Below are 21,799 nucleotides of genomic sequence, written 5' to 3' on the forward strand. Positions count from 1 at the left end.
GGCAATTAAGCATAGTGTGGTTGTTTTTGTTTGTTTGTTTGCCAGCTAAACAAATGTAGCTTAAACTTAACTAATTCTGACCGTTAGAAACCTATTAACAATGATTTCATGATAGTTCTGTCCTTTCGCTTCCGTCTACATCAGTGACAGTGTATTTTGAAATGATTTAACGGAAGTAGTAGTATGCTGCCATGTCTATATTCACACTAACTTGACAAATATAATGTTGTAGTTCCTCACTTTGACCACTGGGGGGCGTTAAGTTTCACTATTTTAAATACTCCCAGTATAATTCAACTGGGTCAACTCGGCATTTGAGACTTCCGACCAAAGAAGAGGAGTAACGTGATCTGTTACCTGTCTGACAGGTAGTTTCTGGATAAGAACAGAAGGTAACAATAATGGATTTAACTGTGACAGAGGCAGCTCGAGGCATAAGTTAGACGACCTCTCGGTAGACTTGCTAACTAGGGTAACATTAACTTTTACTGTAAGAAGATAAAGTCAGTCAGTAGTGGGCTTACTGCTCGGCTAACGTTACTCCAGATATATTATTCACTATTTATATTCCCACAGCAGCTGGACAGCAGTCCATTACTTTAAGAGGTGTTCACCATAGAAGCTGCAGGATATGTCAGTGCATGTCACAGCCTAAGAAACAACCACAACAACAACAACACATAATAGACGTAACTCACACTGCATTTATTCACTCTTCTACTTCATGGAGGGTTTTGTTTTTTGTTTTTTTGTTGTTTTTTGTTGTTTTTTACATTTATCCTTTGATATTGCAATATATTGTTATTGATTGTTTTTTATTTGTTTGTTGGTTTTATTGACACAACAGTAATTACTTCTTTATTGCTTTCTTCCATTTTCATGCATGTTCTTTTTAAATATCTCTATATTGTAATTTGCTTAATGAGTTGTTTATATGTGTATATATATGTTTTTGTTTTTATTTTGTTATTTCTTTTAATTTTATTTATTATTGAATTGACGCTTTGGCAATATTGTTCACCTGACATTCATGATCAATAAAGCAAGTTGAATTGAATTGAATTGATAACCACTAATAAGCTGCCAGTCAGCAAGATCTAGCATATCATATCAAAACATGATCTAGGGATGTATAGGAATTAAAAATCACAACTAGCCCACCCAGATGGTACGGATACGTTACATGTTATGTCTGGCTCATGGATGTATTAAGAGAACAATCTGGGCTCATCATGGACTATGAGGCTAGTTTGACCAGCAGATGGCAGCAAACACTGCAGCGTCAACACTATGGTCCAGACTACAGTCCATAAATGTATATAGTAGTATAGTGTAGTATAGTGCTTTACTGCCCTCCAGTGGCCACAGTGAGGAACTACACAACATCAATCAAAGCAGCGTCAATGCAGCTCGCTTGTGATAACTTCCGTTTGGTCACTTTATTTTGAAAATCGACACCAGAAAGTGTTGGTGTGTTGTCATATTTGCATTGACTTGACTAATGTGAATCACCAGTTCTTCACCGTGGCCACTAGATGGCAGTAAACCCTCGTTATGTTAAACAGGCTGAGCTACTAGATCTGATCTGACTGCTGTCAGCTCCATTCGGATAGCACACTATCACTTCCGGTTAATACTTTCAAAATAAAGCTACAAGTGTAGCTTACTCTCGAGGCGAGTGTGTGACAGTACATGTTATTGTGAAGCGTCGCTACATCCGGTCACGATACTTTCGCTTTACAGAAGAGGTCAGTGCTGTCCAAAGTAGTGTGTAACAACAACGTGAGTCGTGAAAAAGCTCCATCAGCGACAAACCTCAACTTCACTCCGGAGACGGTTGCTTAGGTTACATCTGTTCGACAGCTAGAAGGACACTTTACGACAAGAACACGTAACGTTAGCTGTAAGAGAGCTAACTGAGGCTAATTGAGCTGTTGTTCTGAGTTGTTCTCTCTCTGGGGTAAGCATGGATACTGTTAGCTAATGAAGGAGCTAGTGCTAACCAGCTAACACTGTTATGTTAACGGACCTCTTGTGTTATATTTATGATATATATGTTGCTGTTGGTACAATGTCATGGTGTAACAGCTGGACTCCTGTAAACAGACACATTAGCTGTTGTTAGTTTGTGTTAGGAACTTTATCATCAACATTAGCCTGCTTTAGCCTGCTTTAGCCTGTTTTAGCCTACTTTAGGGACCTGTTTTACACCAGTTAACCCAACACACATAATGGGAGTGAATCAGGTAACATGACTGATCAGTCAGAGAGATTAGGCAATTTAATTACACGTGTCAGTTCTTTGTGAGTGTTGTGAAATGACTTGTGATTGAGGATAAGCTGATCTTATCACTGGGGTCGAAGTTAAGTAATCCTTTAAATGTCAGTAGAATAACATGTTGCCTTCAGTAACATTGAGTTATGAAGTATTGCATTGTAGCTCTGGAGCCCTCTCATGCTGTGTGTTTCTGCCTCAGAGTGCTACAGTATGTGATGTGATGTGTCAGTGTCAGCTACATAAAGCTAACAGTAAGACTTGTTTCAGAGGGAATGGAGAAAGCTAAACAAGATGCATTCGACAGTGCCAGACTCCAAGTGATCAAAGATGGCTATGAGAGGGCCTTTGAGTCCATCAATAAAGGACTCTCTGTAGATGAAGCTGGAGACAAGGCTCAGGCCCTGGAGCTCTACAAGCGAGGGCGACAGCACCTTCTCCGGGCCATGACTGTGCCTTCAAATGGAGAGGAGTGTGTGGGCAGTTCCTGGGATTCAGCCAGACAGATGCAGCAGAAGATGCAGGAGACACTGAACAACATCACCACACGCCTGGCCATCCTAGAGACCAGCTCTGACGTTGGATCTGCACCCCCACTGAACACCAGTAGTGGGTCCGGCCCTATGGCTGCAGGCATGTCTGAAGAGAGTCTCTACCCAAAACTTCCTACTAAAAACAAGCCAGAGAGGCCTGCTGCACCAAACATACTGTCTGCTAACAGCCAGGCAGCAGGAGCTGTGGGAGGTGTGCCTGCACGCAGTAAAGACGGTCTACCTCTCTCACCTACCAGGCAGCCTGTGGCTCCAGCAGAACAGCCTCCAGCTTATTCTCCTCATGCGGCTGACGGCCATCTGTCTGTCTCATATGGAACAGAAGCAGGGGAGATGTCATTGGTCGGAGAGGAGTTCTACAGTCGTACATCTAACTCAACACCATCTCTCCAGAGTATGGGTGAAGAGGGAGAGCAGCTGGTGTACATCCCTCATGGTGTACAGATATTCTTTGTGACTCCTGAAGGGCAGGTGAGCGCTCCGTCGTACCCGGGCTACCTGAGGCTGGTGAAGTTCACTACTGACCATGATAACAGAACGCCCAACCGACCACCGGCATTTCTGCAGGTAAGAGAAACTACATATTTTCCCCCAGGAGTTTCAGCACACTGAAACTCTCTCTGGTATGAAGCTTGAAAGTGCTAGATAAGCCTCCCTCATGCCCGTCTCCTGCAATAAGTGCAAGTGAAATGTCATCACTGCAGTGTCACCACTCTGTTCTTGTGCCCTTTAACCTGATTTTGAAAGACGTTTGCTTGGCCCATCGAGACTTCTTTGACTGTGAGTCATCAGCAGGATGAGATAGGCTTGTTAATGATCTCCTTCCGTTGCCCTATGATCATGTGAGCGATGTTTACTTAGCAGCCTAAGCCCAATTGGTTTATGGGTATGATGTCATCCTCCTACACACATCAGGATCATTACTGGCTCAAAATTGGACGTAGATGTTACCTCATTCATGACCTACTCGGAATCAACTCTCTCCACATCAAGAAAACTCGGAAGATCTTATGACTATTTATTTAAAATATATAGATATTTGCTGTTATAAAACATTTTGATTAGGGCTGTCAATAGATTAAAATATTTAATCACAATTAATTCCATGATTGTCCATAGTTAATTACGATTAATCGCAAAATAATCACATTTTTAATCTGTTCAAAATGTACCTTAAAGGGACATCAACATGGGAGTTGGCAAATATGCTGCTTTATGCAAATGTATGTATATATTTCTTATTGGAAATCAATTAACAACACAAAACAATGACAAATATTTCCAGAAACCCTCACAGGTACTGCATTTAGCATAAAAAATATGCTCAAATCATAACATGGCTGTCAGTGTGTCAGTGTGCTGACTTGACTATGACTTGCCCCCAACCTCATGTGATATATCATAAAGTGGGCATGTCTGTAAAGGGGAGACTCGTGGGTACCCATAGAACCCATTTTCATTCACATATCTTGAGGTCAGAGGTCAAGGGACCCCTTTGAAAATGGCCATGCCAGTTTTTCCTCGTCAAAATTTAGCGTACGGTTGGAGTATTATTTAACCTCCTTCGCGATGAGTTAGTATGACATAGTATACCAATGGATTCCTTAGGTTTTCTAGTTTCATGTAATGCCAGTATCTTCACTCTGGCTTTAAAACTGAGCCCGGTACAACATCTGGAAGATCGATTACGTTAATTTGTTAAAGAAATTAGTGGCGTTAAAATGAAATAGCGTTAACGCGTTATTATTACGTTAATTTAAATCTGAATTATAATGGGGCTATGTTCATAACCAATAAATATCTTTGCACTCCTCATGTGTTACAAAAATGCCACCAAAACCAGATACTGTATGTTTTTACAGTATGGTGCTAAAAATGCACAGTGAAATACCAGAAAATAGATACACCTATACAGTCTGATGCAATCAAATACAGCAGCACTACAATAAACCCTACATATAAGAGGTTTATCATCAGTTTTGTGTTGAAACAACAGTCATAAGGTCACAAGGACGACTAAATGTTATATTATGTTGTCCCCAGCCAGTGTACACACCATCAGTCCTTTGAACCACTAGATTCGCTTGCAAATGTGGAGGTCATAGATAAGAAATTACATGAAGTTATGCAAACGTTTCAGCTTACGTTTTCGTTAAAAGACTAAATCAATACCTAATCTAATTTATCCAACTCATCCTGTTTTGAGCATTTTTTTTTTTTTGTGGCAACGTTAAACCCTGCTGTTAAAACAGCCGATACACTGACACTAGTGGATCATGAGACTGAAACTTGACTCTTCATTGGGGAATTTCCCAGGTGCTATTGCCGGCGGGTGACATCAGGGATTCACATGAGTGCAAGTAATTATCTAAACCCTGCTTACAATGTTATGCCCTATAATCCTATTAGACATGCAGCAGTCAGAGGGAGACAGTGTCCTCTGGTTTGTCTTCTCTCAGACGGTTCACTGTGTTGCACTAACCAGAATCTCCATTAGAAATGTGAGGCTCGTCATTTAGAGGTTATACTTGGACACTTTCACTTCCACTAGCATGATCTCTCTGCAGAGCTCTCATCCCCTCTTACATTTGACTTTCATGTAAATTCAATCATTGTAATTTGCCGTGTAATGAGGCACATAGTTCAGAAATAAATGGGACATTTTGGGCCGTGACATCATGCTTTTAGCTATTTATGATCACAATTTCCAGCTGTTGCATTATTCATTTCTCTCATCTTTGTTTTGCTTCCTGGCAGGTGTGTGACTGGCTATACCCTCTCATGGCCATGGACTCGCCAGTGTTGCTGTGTAACACCGGTGTGTTTATGTTTCCGGACATGATGGCGCCAGCTCCAGGCTATTATGTGGGGGTGGTGTTGTCCTCTGAGCTGCCTGCTGCAGACAGAGAGATGTTCAAGGACCTGCTCTCCCAGATGACAGATCTCAGGGTTCAGGTCAGTGATGCTGTGCAGTCAGTTCTGCAACAGCGCTACACGCTTTGACATATATATATCCATTCAGATCATCTGCAGCTTAATGCCAATCACATCAACATATGTTTACATAAGTATTTGAAGTCACAAAAGAATTGTTACACAAAGCCTTTTGGCAAATCCTCTTGTGCCAGTGAGAGGGGCGCAGAGAGCTATTTTAGGCAAATGAAGTTAGAGTGCTCTGCCGCTATTGGTAGTTACAGCCATGTGACAGGGAATGCATCTTCATTTGCCTTCCCTTTGAAAGCTGAGATCCCACTCATCAGTCTACTTGTCCAATAATATTAACGTAGTACCAGAATGCCGGAGCTTCAGCTGCTAATGTTGACTTAACAAATCAGTGTTTCCCATACAGAAGAAACTACTTGGTCAGGTTGGGCGACGAAATATGAAATTTGTACTCGCACATAAAGATATTTCTTTTGTTTATAAATTCTGTGTTGGAAGTGCAGACTGCCATAAAAAGTGCACCAAAATGATGCAACTGTTAGTAGAGCTGGGCGATATAGAGAAGGAAAAAAATACATATTTTTACCAATTCTTTTGATGTTTTATACCATGCAAAGTGCCTTTGATTACTTTTTAAAGCACTATATAAAATAAATGTGTTATTATTATTATTGTTGTTTTTGTAGGGTTGAGTTTTGGTGCTTTCACAAAATATTGATATAATATATATATATAATATATAATGAGATTTTTGATCAATTATCATCAATAATGTGAATATGATGTGGGTAAAGGCCAATAATAGATTAGCTAGAACGTAATTTACTGTAATGCAGCATTTAAAACCAGGAAACGACAACACTTCGAACACTTCAAAATCGAAGATGTTATCTAGTCTCGTATCACGATATCGATATAATATTGATATATTGCCCAGCCCTATTAGTTAGCCTTGTGATTCCATTGCTGTGTGGCAGTCCCTAAACACCTTCCACTCTCCTCCAGTCATCACAAACAAATTCTGCAAGCGTAGCAAACACTGCAGATATTAAATCTGTCCCTCCCATGAAAGGATTCTAGTTACTGCTTACCCGATACTTTGAGGCTGCAGACTAACAGAGTTTACAACTTTTTCATTGTTTTGGCCTGGCATGAAACTCTTGCTCCTGCTTACTTCTGAGCTGGCACACTTCTACAAGATACCCCTGCCTCAGCATTGTGGGGATTAGAGACAGACAGGCAGGTGAGGGGAATTAATCAGTTATAATGCTCTTATCTGCAGCAGTTAGAACAACCTCAGAGTTTGAGCTGAAAGACAAGTGCCAGTTCAGCCATGAAGGAGGTAAAGACGCTGGCTCAGATCGATGCCAAACGAGGTCATTTTTGATGTATGCAATCAGGCTACTTATCTTGTCTGATGGATGTGATTCCCTATCAGCAAGTATGCACTTTTTCATTCTCATTTCTGGGTCAAATAGGAGATTTGAGGTTTTCAGCACAAAGCTAGACTGTTTTCAGATGGCACAGGGACTTTTTAAAATGGCAATCTCTTTGTAGCAAACAAACAGCGCATTGTAACGAGAAGCACAGAATAATAAGAGGAGCTATTGTGTGTGAATTAGGGGGTTACTAGGAGACAAGCGTGTGAACGGAGATGTGTACAGCTTGTACAAAGTAGCAGATAACTGCAACTAACTACTTGACTGACAAGTAGGTTTTATTTTCAGCATACATTGTCTGTTTTCGTCTTACAATAGCTAACCAATGTGTCTATATGATCAGCCTCCAGATGAAGCTGCAGACAGCATTAATCTCAGCCAGAAGGTGTCCATCGTTACACCTGAGGAGACTGAACCAACAGCGACCGACGAGGAGAAGGCTCTGCCTGAGTGGAGTGAAAAGGTGGCAAGCGGGATCTTGACAGGTGAGGTCAAACTGCATCTTCCCCCTAAAAATCTTAATGCTTCTGTTTGTTAACAGTTAGTTAGGAAAGACAAGCACTGTGTGATCCTTTTGTCCTACTGTATCAGGTGCGTCATGGCTAAGCTGGGGCCTGGTGAAAGGAGCCGAGTTCACAGGCAAGGCCATTCACAAAGGGGCATCTAAACTCAGAGAACACATCACCCCAGAGGACAAACCTGCCCACGTCAGCCCCACAGTCACCAAAGGCCTCCATGTTGCCAAGCAAGCGACGGGGGGAGCCGTCAAAGTCAGCCAGTTTCTAGGTGACCAAGTCATCCCCAATCAGCACGTTTTACTGACCTTGTGTGGTTGTTTGGCAGTGGACCACTAATTGAGTAATGCTGTGTTACTGCAGTGGACGGGGTGTGCGCGGTCGCTGGCGTCGTGGGTCGAGAGTTGGCTCCACACGTGAAAAAACATGGAGGCAAGCTGATCCCAGAGTCTATGAAGAAAGACAAGGATGGGCGTTCCAACATAGACGGAGCCATGGTGGTGGCTGCCAGCGGAGTCCAAGGTAGAGTGCATCTACACTTTATATTCTCTAAAGGCCGGGCCACACTGCCTGTGTGAGCAGCTCGTGACGGCTACCTTTTTGAACTGTTGTGTCCACACAGACACGCTGCTATTGCCAGCTCTTTCTTTCTACATAGTTTGTCTTTCATAATGGCCATTTCATTTCATCATACATGTAATTTATTTCAGACAGAAAATGGTTAAGAAGTGTGTGCTCATTTGTAAATAATAATAATCCACAATTAAATGCTGGTACTCTATTCATTTATGGAGCTGTGCAAGTCACTGCATTTTCCACAACACTGCCCTGCAATTTTTTTAGAATAAAAGCCTTGTGTTATCAAATGAAGGGATCCTGGCCACAGAAAATGCTGGAGGGCTTTTACTTTGAAACAGAAACAATGCTTATTGAAAGGGGATACAGGTCTTGAGTTATGGGTATAAGACATGCGCAGTGTAACTTGAGCTGCGATCGTGCGTTGCTATTGGCTCAATTTCTGCGAGTGCAGACTGCACATGTGCTGTACACCAATAATATGTGGCATCTCCTCTTTTCACCCTCCTTGAACAGAAACAGGAAGTGTTGATTACTTCTTTCATGTCTGTGACATTCTACATATACAGTATAGACATTACTATTATGAGACAATTCGTAATAATGTTGCTGGTATGATGTCAATATACTGTCAAAAGATAATTTTTACTGTGAACCGTTTGCAGCATGTGGAAAAAATAGGCGAAACTTGAATCTCTAGAAGAAATGCAGCTGAGACGCAGCCGAGCCGCACCTGAGCCCCGCTGCTCACACAGGCTGTGTGGCTGCTCTAACCTGTTAACATGGGCACTGAAATAAAAAGCATGAGATTCCACGATCTGCACTCGCGCTGCTCACGTAGGCAGTGTGGCCCGAGTACTAAAATGTGCCTAACATGCTTTGTATTTTCTGTATTTGCTCAGGATTTGCGACCATGTGGACGGGTTTGGAAGTAGCAGCAAAGGACATTACTACGAGTGTAGCATCAGAGACAGTCACCACTGTAAAACACAAGTAAGTCTTCCCTTCCGTTTGAAATGACTTGTTTGACCACTGCCACTTGCTTTAATATAAAGCAATGCACGTTTTTGTTCAACACTGCTTTCTAAACAGGTTTTTGATGTGTATGTTGCAAATGACCTCTTGCATTATACATGCAAAACCAAACGTTCACTCAACTTCAATTTTCACTTTACTTTGCAGATTTAGGGGTCTACAAAACATCTTTGACCCACCTAATGAGAAGACGTGTAATTTTTCTTAATTATACACCGCTGTTTAACTCTTTTCACCACTAATCACAAGCATGACATGAGCCTCTTTTTGTTTGGAATGATTTGGCTCTTACACCAAACACTCTATAAAGTCAATGTGCCAATTCACTGCCCTTCCCCGTGTGGCAATTCACACAATGGTGCTGCTTTTCACTGATTCCTCCAAATGTTTCTCACGGAAATTTCACAATTAGCAACTTTTCTGTCCTGCCTGATTTTAACATCTTCCCCTAATGTATGAATTGATGAGAAAAATATCTACACAATATAGTTGATTATTGACTTCTATAGGGTTGGGCGATATCATGTTATATATCATGAGTTGATATAAATTTGCCAACGGTCAAGTGTTTTTGTTATGCAGTTTCTCCCTTTAAGTGAAGTATTTGATTTGACAGGTATTCAATTAACTGGATTAGCCAAAAAATGCTTCTTAATTAAATTTCAATATACATCGATATTGTGGGAAAAAATTCTATATACCATGATAGAATGATTATATCCATATTGCCCACCCTTAGATTTCTGAAGCACATAAGAAAAATGATTAAAATTCAAATTCTGGCTGTCAGGATTTTCTTAATTTAAGATTGCGCACTTGCACGGGTGTAATCCTCACCTTATAATTCACATACAGCATGGCATCTTTGCATTCCTCGCACTGCACGTTAATGAATTCTCCCCAAATCCTCTGTTTCCCGCCTCTCGCTCTGACCTCTCACCCAATCTGACTTCTGATGAAGGTACGGAGCAGCAGCAGGACAAGCCACAGACCACGCCGTCAATTCTGCCATTAATGTCGGCCTCACTGCCTTCAATGTTGACAACCTGGGGATCAAAGCTGTGGTGAAAAGGACTGGCAAGCACACAGCGCAGGCCATTTTGGAAGAACACAAGCTGCAGGAAAAACCAGAGAATGGGAAGCAAGTGGAGAAATCGGGCAAATAGCCGGTAGTACACTGCCTCCTTACGTCAGCAATGCCTTAAAGCATAATATGTATTCTTCTATCAAATAAATGTAAATTTAATATTCATTATTTATAAAATAATGTTCTATATTTACAAGATAACTACTGTTCTATGCATATCCTACGGTTTGATACAGCTCTTAAGCACTTTAATCTTTATGTAAAAGAAGGTAGATGGACCTAAATGAAAAGAAACAGCAGCAGATTATACAACCCAAATGAAAACATGGTTATACAGTATATTGATACACACTGCAACATTCAGGTATTATCACTTAACTTGGAAGGTACCAGTTTAATTCTGCTCTTTGTACTAAGACAACATTAAATAGTTGACTAGACACTGGAAATGTTCCTAATCTTCGTGAAGCATCTGTGTGTTTGAGTTTTTCCCTAGTAGGGTAAGTGCAATTTATATACTTTGAATGAATGATTAAAATATTATCTGTGAGTCGGTATCTTCAGATATAACTGTTTCAGATAAAAACAAGTGTCTGTTATGCTGTTGTTATTCCCTGTGGTGTTTAAAGTGAGAATTAATCACTGCTGCTTACTGTGCCTGCAAACATCAAATGATATACAAAAATCAAATATGTTGTAAAACTGAAGCTGTAAGTCTATAGTCCATGTGTGTTTATGTAATAGACCTTCAATATGTGGCAAGAGAGTTTTGCCATCTTATGAATGAGGGTTACTAAAATGTTAATGCCTCTCAACTGCAAGTCTGAGGAGTCTAAAACTGTCTAACCGGTTATATTTGTGTTCTGCTACAATGTGCAGCGCTGTCTTCTGTGTTTCAGTTCAGTTGGACCGACATATTATCAAAATGTTAATGTTTATAGTATTTCATATAAAAATCTAGATTTCATTTTGGACAAAACATTTAACAAAATGTGAATTTTGAAGTGTGATATTAACTTTTTTTGCAAACTATATATTTTGTTTTTGAGTGATCTGGTTTGTAATCTTTTTAAACTCCAGCTTTAAGGCCTCAGCAGGCAAATGTAACTTTCAGATAGCTTTCAAGTACTGTACTTGCGCATTGAGATTTCTTTCCCATCTGAAATACTGAGATTTTTCTGAAAAAATAAAATGTTTAAAGACAAAACAAGAAATTCAGTATTTATTTATTTTTTTTGGAAGATTTGGTTATTCACTGCTATCTATTTTGTGCTCTACAAGGTAAGAGCAAGATGGATTTGAGCAGTTTTATTCGGTTTAAATCCAGTAAATGCTATCTTGAATCTGCTAGGTACCTCCATCTAGTGGCTATTTTACAAGATGTTAATTACAGAGTAGTTTTATATTATCATACTGACTGTTTATTCTGTAAATGTTTCTTAAAAATAGGAACATCAACAGAGGAAAATAAAAAATATTATTATTATTATTATTATTATTATTATTATGAATAATATATATATATATATATATAATTTTTTGCACTTCTGGTCCAACCAGGGCTGGAATAATCGCTTTGTACCAAGTTTGAAATGCAGTTCAGTGTTAAATATTTTGACTTAGTAAAATTTCAAGAGAATAGAATACAAGGTATTTGAGGAAGAATTCAGAAAATGAAATATTTTTATGTATAGAATTCAAAATCCTGAAAATAGTTTAAGTAAGATTCAAATTTGGGCTTAATTGCACATTTAGTCCCACATGTTCATTTCAAAGATTAACATTGGCTATAATTGTGTTTGTTATTGATTACTGAAGTGACAGAATTATATTAAAAAAAAAATGTATTCAACACAAATAATCCACTTGTATGGATTGGCTATTTTTAAAATAGTCAAATGGAAAATAAAAAAAAAAATGACTGATCTGCTATATTTACCTTAGAAATTGACGAGATTTACAGCTAGTATAATTCTTACAATGTTGTGTTGAAAAATAAAAGATGACTTTAACCAACATTTCTGCATCTATTTCTTATATTTGGCCAATCAAAATGGTAAATATGCTGCATATATTATACATATCATCTATGAAATCTCAAACCATATAGTTAGTTGGACCCTGTGTACGATGAAAGAACAATGTTAACAAGATTAGCATCAGGGAAGCACGAGTTAACATTGGTATCCAACAGCAAAACCAGCCAAAATGGACTGACCACACCCTGTGGACTGTCTGTCAAAGGGCTGCTACTACTACTACAGAGGTCACTCTCCTGAAGGAGTCTTGAATCACACAGAGACTCTGACACTGGCTGATTTCCAGCCTCCGGTATCAGGTAACCAGAACTTGAAGTTGCTCTTTGAAACATAGAAAATGGGACGAGTGGTTGGTTTGTCAAATCTATTGCTGAAACTCTGCCAGCTGGGCCAACCAGAGGTGAATCGATCTGACCTTGTTCTACTGAGGGTATTATGAAGTTTGTTACCGTAGTCTGTTCATGTGGGCTGTAGGCTTGGCTAAAAGTCACTGATGGGAGAGCAACAGGATCCGCCTGGTCAGGAGTGACATCCCATAACACACGGCTTGAAGATGGGTGCGTTCCCATCTGTGGTAAAAGAGTGTGGCTGATCATTGCTGATGTGAAAGCACATGAAGTGGGGTTCATAACTGCAGAGGTCGGGTTGATCCAGTTATTTTCCACAAACTGAATCGAGGCAGAGAGATTGATCCTGGCACACTGGCACCATTTGTCCCCGGGGACCAGCCGATTTGTCCAACAGTATCGGCAGGGCATGCACTGTGGTCAGGCCGTCAGCTGCAGGAAGCATTTGATCCATTGTCAGAGGAGTGGTTATTGTAATAGATGGCTGAATCACTTGTTTACAGATCTTCTTCTGAATGCATCTTCTTGAGACATGATCTAAAATTAGATATTATGTTAACAAACTCACACTGCAGGAAAGATTCTCAAACAATCCCAGGCCTGCAAGGCTTAGTCAATACAACTGCATCAACAGACACAAAATACAATAAAGTAAAGTAAATAAATACTCATTCCCTCAGCTGACTTCTTAGCAGCTGGCTGTGCTCTCTGTGAAGTAGCCTGGCTGTTTTTCTGTGGCAAAAGAAATTTCCTACTTAGCACTTTTGCCTTTAAAAACTTGAAAAGCTAAAAATGAACTTCCCCAGTGTTAATAACTATATTGCTAGGATAGTTTGTACCGTTTCTTCTGTGGCCTTTGTATGTTTTTCCATGAGCCACTAACATTAGCCTCAACTGCTTTATTAACCTGTGAAAAACAGACATTAAGTCATGGAAATTAGCACTGCAAAACATTGTCTTTCCATGCTGCCAAAATGATGCAGTAGTCCTACTTTAGACAGAATGTTCAGAGGCAGAGTCACCTTCAGGTAGCTCATGTACCTTGCAGTGAGCTCTAATGTGGTTGCTGTGTCTAACCGACCATTGACAAAGGGCAAAAGTTCACACAAGCTTCGACAAGAGGTTCTGATTTGAAGCTTGGGAAAATATTACCTGAGGATTCGTGAATATGCAAACATGTCCCACAAGTTATTGTTGATACAGTGTCAATTGATTATCTCCAAATTATGACACACACAAGAACATAACACTCAATTTTTTTTATAATATCACAAATATGCCTCTATGGCTTTACAATCTGTACAGCATAAGACACCCTCTATCTCTAGACCCGTACTGCTCAGGTGCTGAAGTTTCATATGATTGGACTGACTTGCTCCAAGGTTTGTCAAAAATAGATTTTATCCGATGGGCTTTGAAAGTGCTTCTCTAAAGACCCAGGTTACCTCCCAAAAGCTTTTAAGGGCAATATTTACAAGGTAGCCAATATCTAGACTTCATTTTCATACTCTATGGAGGAATAGATGAAGACACAATGAAAACAGATTATGTTCCCCTAGTATTTTAAGATACAAGTTGTTGGAAGTAGGAAGAAAAGTAGCACAAGTCAACTTTTGAACAAGTTACACATTTTCCTGATCAGAAAACGACCTTCCAAATTTTGAGGTTAAGTAAATGATGTCTGCAGCAGGCCAGCTGGACAAAAGCCATATAATAAAGTAATTGTTTGCATCAGGCTGGACAAATTCAAAAATGCTGATAGCCGTAAAAATAAAGTTATGTCACGTGTCCTAGACGCACTCGTCTCCCAGCCAGCCCCTCCCACATCAAGTAGCCTATTGATGCAAGATGGAGGCCTGTGGAAGAAGGACAGTCTGCTGTGAAGATTTTGATACCAAAACAAGTACAAATGACCCATTAAGTGGTCTTCCGCTCATACTTAAGTGATGTTTAATACTTCCCGTGTGAAATGCGTGTGTCTTTCACGCGCTCATAACGCTTATCAACGCGCACGGGGTTAACCAATTAATTACATACATCACCTACACCTGTGTGGGTTGGTCCCGAAGCAGGCCAGATACGATGCGTATTAGCTCAATCTGTAACCCCAGCATGTTTTCTGCTCGGTTACCTTTCTGTAGGGGTTTTTAATACCTATTTTCCAGCAGCGGAATTAACAGTGTAACCGGAAATAAACACAAATCCGTGTGCAATGTTTGAAACAGGTAACGCTAGCTAGCTAACGTTAATGACGTAGTTTATGAACTGAAGACTAGCTAACTAACGTTAATGACGTAGTTTATGAACTGAAGACTTGCTAACTAACGTTACTGACGTAGTTTATGAACTGAAGACTAGCTAACTAACGTTAATGACGTAGTTTATGAACTGAAGACTAGCTAACTAACGTTAATGACGTAGTTTATGAACTGAAGACTAGCTAGCTAACGTTAATGACGTAGTTTATGAACTGAAGACTAGCTAACTAACGTTAATGACTTACTTTATGAACTGAAGACTATAGCTAACTAACGTTAATGACTTACTTTATGAACTGAAGACTATAGCTAACTAACGTTAATGACTTACTTTATGAACTGAAGACTAGCTAACTAACGTTAATGACGTAGTTTATGAACTGAAGACTAGCTAGCTAATGTTAATGACGTAGTTTATGAACTGAAGACTAGCTAACTAACGTTAATGACGCAGTTTATGAACGGAAGACTAGCTAACTAACATTAATGACTTACTTTATGAACTGAAGACTAGCTAACTAACGTTAATGACTTACTTTATGAACTGAAGGCTAGCTAGCTAACGTTAATGACTTACTTTATGAACTGAAGACTAGCTAGCTAACGTTAATGACTTACTTTATGAACTGAAGGCTAGCTAGCTAACGTTAATGACTTACTTTATGAACTGAAGACTAGCTAACTAACGTTAATGACTTACTTTATGAACTGAAGACTAGCTAACTAACGTTAATGACTTACTTTATGAACTGAAGACTAGCTAACTAACGTTAATGACTTACTTTATGAACTGAAGACTAGCTAACTAACGTTAATGACTTACTTTATGAACTGAAGACTAGCTAACTAACGTTAATGACTTACTTTATTAACTGAAGACTAGCTAACTAACGTTAATGACGTAGTTTATGAACTGAAGACTAGCTAACTAACGTTAATGACTTACTTTATGAACTGAAGGCTAGCTAACTAACGTTAATGACTTACTTTATGAACTGAAGGCTAGCTAGCTAACGTTAATGACTTTATGAACTGAAGACTAGCTAGCTAACGTTAATGACTTACTTTATGAACTGAAGACTAGCTAACTAACGTTAATGACTTACTTTATGAACTGAAGACTAGCTAACTAACGTTAATGACTTACTTTATGAACTGAAGACTAGCTAACTAACGTTAATGACGTAGTTTATGAACTGAAGACTAGCTAACTAACGTTAATGACTTACTTTATGAACTGAAGGCTAGCTAACTAACGTTAATGACTTACTTTATGAACTGAAGGCTAGCTAGCTAACGTTAATGACTTTATGAACTGAAGACTAGCTAGCTAACGTTAATGACTTACTTTATGAACTGAAGACTAGCTAACTAACGTTAATGACTTACTTTATGAACTGAAGACTAGCTAACTAACGTTAATGACGTAGTTTATGAACTCAAGGCTAGCTAACTAACGTTAATGACTTACTTTATGAACTGAAGACTAGCTAACTAACGTTAATGACTTACTTTATGAACTGAAGACTAGCTAACTAACGTTAATGACTTACTTTATGAACTGAAGACTAGCTAACTAACGTTAATGACTTACTTTATGAACTGAAGACTAGCTAACTAACGTTAATGACTTACTTTATGAACTGAAGGCTAGCTAGCTAACGTTAATGACTTACTTTATGAACTGAAGACTAGCTAACTAACGTTAATGACTTACTTTATGAACTGAAGGCTAGCTAACTAACGTTAATGACTTACTTTATGAACTGAAGACTAGCTAACTAATGTTAATGACGTAGTTTATGAACTGAAGACTAGCTAACTAACGTTAATGACTTACTTTATGAACTGAAGACTAGCTAACTAACGTTAATGACGTAGTTTATGAACTGAAGACTAGCTAAACTAACGTTAATGACTTACTTTATGAACTGAAGACTAGCTAACTAACGTTAATGACGTAGTTTATGAACTGAAGACTAGCTAACTAACGTTAATGACTTACTTTATGAACTGAAGACTAGCTAACTAACGTTAATGACTTACTTTATGAACTGAAGACTAGCTAACTAACATTAATGACGTAGTTTATGAACTGAAGGCTAGCTAGCTAACGTTAATGACGTAGTTTATGAACTGAAGACTAGCTAACTAACGTTAATGACGTAGTTTATGAACTGAAGGCTAGCTAGCTAACGTTAATGACGTAGTTTATGAACTGAAGGCTAGCTAACTAACGTTAATGACTTACTTTATGAACTGAAGACTAGCTAACTAACGTTAATGACTTACTTTATGAACTGAAGACTAGCTAACTAACGTTAATGACTTACTTTATGAACTGAAGACTAGCTAACTAACGTTAATGACGTAGTTTATGAACTGAAGACTAGCTAACTAACGTTAATGACTTACTTTATGAACTGAAGACTAGCTAACTAACATTAATGACGTAGTTTATGAACTGAAGGCTAGCTAGCTAACGTTAATGACGTAGTTTATGAACTGAAGACTAGCTAACTAACGTTAATGACTTACTTTATGAACTGAAGACTAGCTAACTAACGTTAATGACTTACTTTATGAACTGAAGACTAGCTAACTAACGTTAATGATGTAGTTTATGAACTGAAGACTAGCTAACTAACGTTAATGACTTACTTTATGAACTGAAGACTAGCTAGCTAACGTTAATGACTTACTTTATGAACTGAAGGCTAGCTAGCTAACGTTAATGACTTACTTTATGAACTGAAGGCTAGCTAACTAACGTTAATGACTTACTTTATGAACTGAAGACTAGCTAACTAACGTTAATGACTTACTTTATGAACTGAAGACTAGCTAACTAACGTTAATGACTTACTTTATGAACTGAAGACTAGCTAACTAACGTTAATGACTTACTTTATTAACTGAAGACTAGCTAACTAACGTTAATGACGTAGTTTATGAACTGAAGACTAGCTAACTAACGTTAATGACTTACTTTATGAACTGAAGGCTAGCTAACTAACGTTAATGACTTACTTTATGAACTGAAGGCTAGCTAGCTAACGTTAATGACTTTATGAACTGAAGACTAGCTAGCTAACGTTAATGACTTACTTTATGAACTGAAGACTAGCTAACTAACGTTAATGACTTACTTTATGAACTGAAGACTAGCTAACTAACGTTAATGACTTACTTTATGAACTGAGACTAGCTAACTAACGTTAATGACTTACTTTATGAACTGAAGACTAGCTAACTAACGTTAATGACGTAGTTTATGAACTGAAGACTAGCTAACTACGTTAATGACTTACTTTATGAACTGAAGACTAGCTAACTAACGTTAATGACTTACTTTATGAACTGAAGGCTAGCTAGCTAACGTTAATGACTTTATGAACTGAAGACTAGCTAGCTAACGTTAATGACTTACTTTATGAACTGAAGACTAGCTAACTAACGTTAATGACTTACTTTATGAACTGAAGACTAGCTAACTAACGTTAATGACGTAGTTTATGAACTCAAGGCTAGCTAACTAACGTTAATGACTTACTTTATGAACTGAAGACTAGCTAACTAACGTTAATGACTTACTTTATGAACTGAAGACTAGCTAACTAACGTTAATGACTTACTTTATGAACTGAAGACTAGCTAACTAACGTTAATGACTTACTTTATGAACTGAAGGCTAGCTAGCTAACGTTAATGACTTACTTTATGAACTGAAGACTAGCTAACTAACGTTAATGACTTACTTTATGAACTGAAGGCTAGCTAGCTAACGTTAATGACTTACTTTATGAACTGAAGACTAGCTAACTAACGTTAATGACTTACTTTATGAACTGAAGGCTAGCTAGCTAACGTTAATGACTTACTTTATGAACTGAAGACTAGCTAACTAACGTTAATGACGTAGTTTATGAACTGAAGACTAGCTAACTAACGTTAATGACTTACTTTATGAACTGAAGACTAGCTAACTAACGTTAATGACGTAGTTTATGAACTGAAGACTAGCTAACTAACGTTAATGACTTACTTTATGAACTGAAGACTAGCTAACTAACGTTAATGACGTAGTTTATGAACTGAAGACTAGCTAACTAACGTTAATGACTTACTTTATGAACTGAAGACTAGCTAACTAACGTTAATGACTTACTTTATGAACTGAAGACTAGCTAACTAACGTTAATGACGTAGTTTATGAACTGAAGGCTAGCTAGCTAACGTTAATGACGTAGTTTATGAACTGAAGACTAGCTAACTAACGTTAATGACGTAGTTTATGAACTGAAGGCTAGCTAGCTAACGTTAATGACGTAGTTTATGAACTGAAGGCTAGCTAACTAACGTTAATGACTTACTTTATGAACTGAAGACTAGCTAACTAACGTTAATGACTTACTTTATGAACTGAAGACTAGCTAACTAACGTTAATGACGTAGTTTATGAACTGAAGACTAGCTAACTAACGTTAATGACTTACTTTATGAACTGAAGACTAGCTAACTAACATTAATGACGTAGTTTATGAACTGAAGGCTAGCTAGCTAACGTTAATGACGTAGTTTATGAACTGAAGACTAGCTAACTAACGTTAATGACTTACTTTATGAACTGAAGACTAGCTAACTAACGTTAATGACTTACTTTATGAACTGAAGACTAGCTAACTAACGTTAATGATGTAGTTTATGAACTGAAGACTAGCTAACTAACGTTAATGACTTACTTTATGAACTGAAGACTAGCTAACTAATGTTAATGACTTACTTTATGAACTGAAGACTAGCTAACTAATGTTAATGACTTACTTTGTGAACTGAAGACTAGCTAACTAACGTTAATGACTTACTTTGTGAACTGAAGACTAGCTAACTAACGTTAATGACTTACTTTATGAACTGAAGACTAGCTAACTAACGTTAATGACGTAGTTTATGAACGGAAGACTAGCTAACTAACGTTAATGACTTACTTTATGAACTGAAGACTAGCTAACTAACGTTAATGACTTACTTTATGAACTGAAGACTAGCTAACTAACGTTAATGACGTAGTTTATGAACTGAAGATTAGCTAACTAACGTTAATGACTTACTTTATGAACTGAAGACTAGCTAACTAACGTTAATGACTTACTTTATGAACTGAAGACTAGCTAACTAACGTTAATGACTTACTTTATGAACTGAAGACTAGCTAACTAACGTTAATGACTTACTTTATGAACTGAAGACTAGCTAACTAACGTTAATGACGTAGTTTATGAACGGAAGACTAGCTAACTAACGTTAATGACGTAGTTTATGAACGGAAGACTAGCTAAGTAACGTTAATGACTTACTTTATGAACTGAAGACTAGCTAACTAACGTTAATGACTTACTTTATGAACTGAAGACTAGCTAACTAACGTTAATGACGTAGTTTATGAACTGAAGACTAGCTAACTAACGTTAATGACTTACTTTATGAACTGAAGACTAGCTAACTAACGTTAATGACGTAGTTTATGAACTGAAGACTAGCTAACTAACGTTAATGACGTAGTTTATGAACGGAAGATTAGCTAACTAACATTAATGACTTACTTTATGAACTGAAGACTAGCTAATTAACGTTAATGACTTACTTTATGAACTGAAGACTAGCTAACTAACGTTAATGACATAGTTTATGAACTGAAGACTAGCTAACTAACGTTAATGACGTAGTTTATTAACTGAAGACTAGCTAACTAACGTTAATGACGTAGTTTATGAACTGAAGACTAGCTAACTAACGTTAATGACTTACTTTATGAACTGAAGACTAGCTAACTAACGTTAATGACGTAGTTTATGAACTGAAGACTAGCTAACTAACGTTAATGACGTAGTTTATGAACTGAAGACTAGCTAACTAACGTTAATGACGTAGTTTATTAACTGAAGACTAGCTAACTAACGTGAATGACGTAGTTTATTAACTGAAGACTAGCTAACTAACGTTAATGACGCCAACTTCACGTAATCATTGAAAGTGGTAAGTTAACTTAATTACACAAAATGGAACATTTAATGTGAGAGCAGGTGAATTGTTGTTCATTTAATATGTATGTTTTCACTTTAACCCATAGAGTCAGTTTGCTAAATGAGTTAGCTAGCGTTGTGCTAAAGTAAGGTTAATGTTTGGGGAACAGCTGCCAGCCAACCAGAAACAAACTAGAGTGGTAGCTTTAAGCTAATTAAACGCTTTCTTGCCCTTGTGTGCTAATTAGTGAATGGCGATAATTGGATTTGTTTTATTAATATGTACTTGAGTATCACAGTATGAGTTATTAAAGCAGGTCATTGTGAACGCGCATCATATAGCTCAGCTAAACACGCATTGAGGTTTCTGCGGGGGCGCGCTCTTAATAGCAACGTGCACGCGGAGTGCAGACACCCGAGCGGTCCGATGTAAATCACTGCAATGGCAGAGTGGAGGAGTAGAGATGGGGAGGGGAGGGGAGGGTGGAGGAGGGTGGAGGACACCGGCTACAGCCCTGCCTCCTCTCTGCATGCGAGCACACAGCAGAGTAGACACACGGCAGGCGAGCAGGAAGACAGAGCACCATCACAGGGCAACAAAGGGACGCATGGTTCATCTAGAAGGCGTCAAATGAATAAATGATTCATTGAAACAAGTTCTGCTTACAGAAAAAAACCTTTTATTGCATCTGTCCTGACCTCAAAGGTAAG

At 38.3% G+C, this 21,799-nt stretch overlaps 2 protein-coding genes across 9 annotated transcripts in view; both read left to right on the forward strand.

Annotated features, from left to right (window-relative positions):
• The first annotated feature begins 1,570 nt into the window (after positions 1–1,570).
• Positions 1,571–11,631, forward strand: spartb (spartin b). 2 transcript variants are annotated; one of them, XM_037775821.1, is made up of 8 exons: positions 1,571–1,960; positions 2,546–3,393; positions 5,584–5,781; positions 7,552–7,693; positions 7,800–7,994; positions 8,087–8,245; positions 9,202–9,292; positions 10,296–11,631. In XM_037775821.1, exons 2-8 carry the CDS (start codon positions 2,551–2,553, stop codon positions 10,498–10,500), a joined length of 1,833 nt encoding a protein of 610 aa, XP_037631749.1. In that variant the 5' UTR covers positions 1,571–1,960; positions 2,546–2,550; the 3' UTR covers positions 10,501–11,631. The 2 variants fall into 2 exon arrangements, with proteins under 2 accessions (XP_037631749.1, XP_037631750.1); XM_037775822.1 differs by lacking the exon at positions 1,571–1,960 and adding an exon at positions 9,482–9,528 and having other exon boundaries at positions 2,551–3,393.
• Positions 11,632–20,963: 9,332 nt separating this feature from the next.
• Positions 20,964–21,799, forward strand: part of LOC119490839 (serine/threonine-protein kinase DCLK1-like) — a 31,147-nt gene continuing 30,311 nt past the window's right edge. For 2 of the 7 annotated variants that reach the window (XM_037774345.1, XM_037774344.1), the window contains exon 1: positions 21,572–21,794. The gene's annotated coding sequence lies outside the window, so the exon portion shown is untranslated. Of the gene's footprint in view, positions 21,102–21,563; positions 21,795–21,799 lie in introns of those variants that run through there. The other 5 variants (XM_037774342.1, XM_037774346.1, XM_037774347.1 and 2 more) reach the window with 5 other exon arrangements.

The sequence above is a fragment of the Sebastes umbrosus genome, chromosome 7 (genome assembly GCF_015220745.1).
Source record: "Sebastes umbrosus isolate fSebUmb1 chromosome 7, fSebUmb1.pri, whole genome shotgun sequence".
Taxonomy (NCBI): Eukaryota; Metazoa; Chordata; class Actinopteri; order Perciformes; family Sebastidae; genus Sebastes; species Sebastes umbrosus.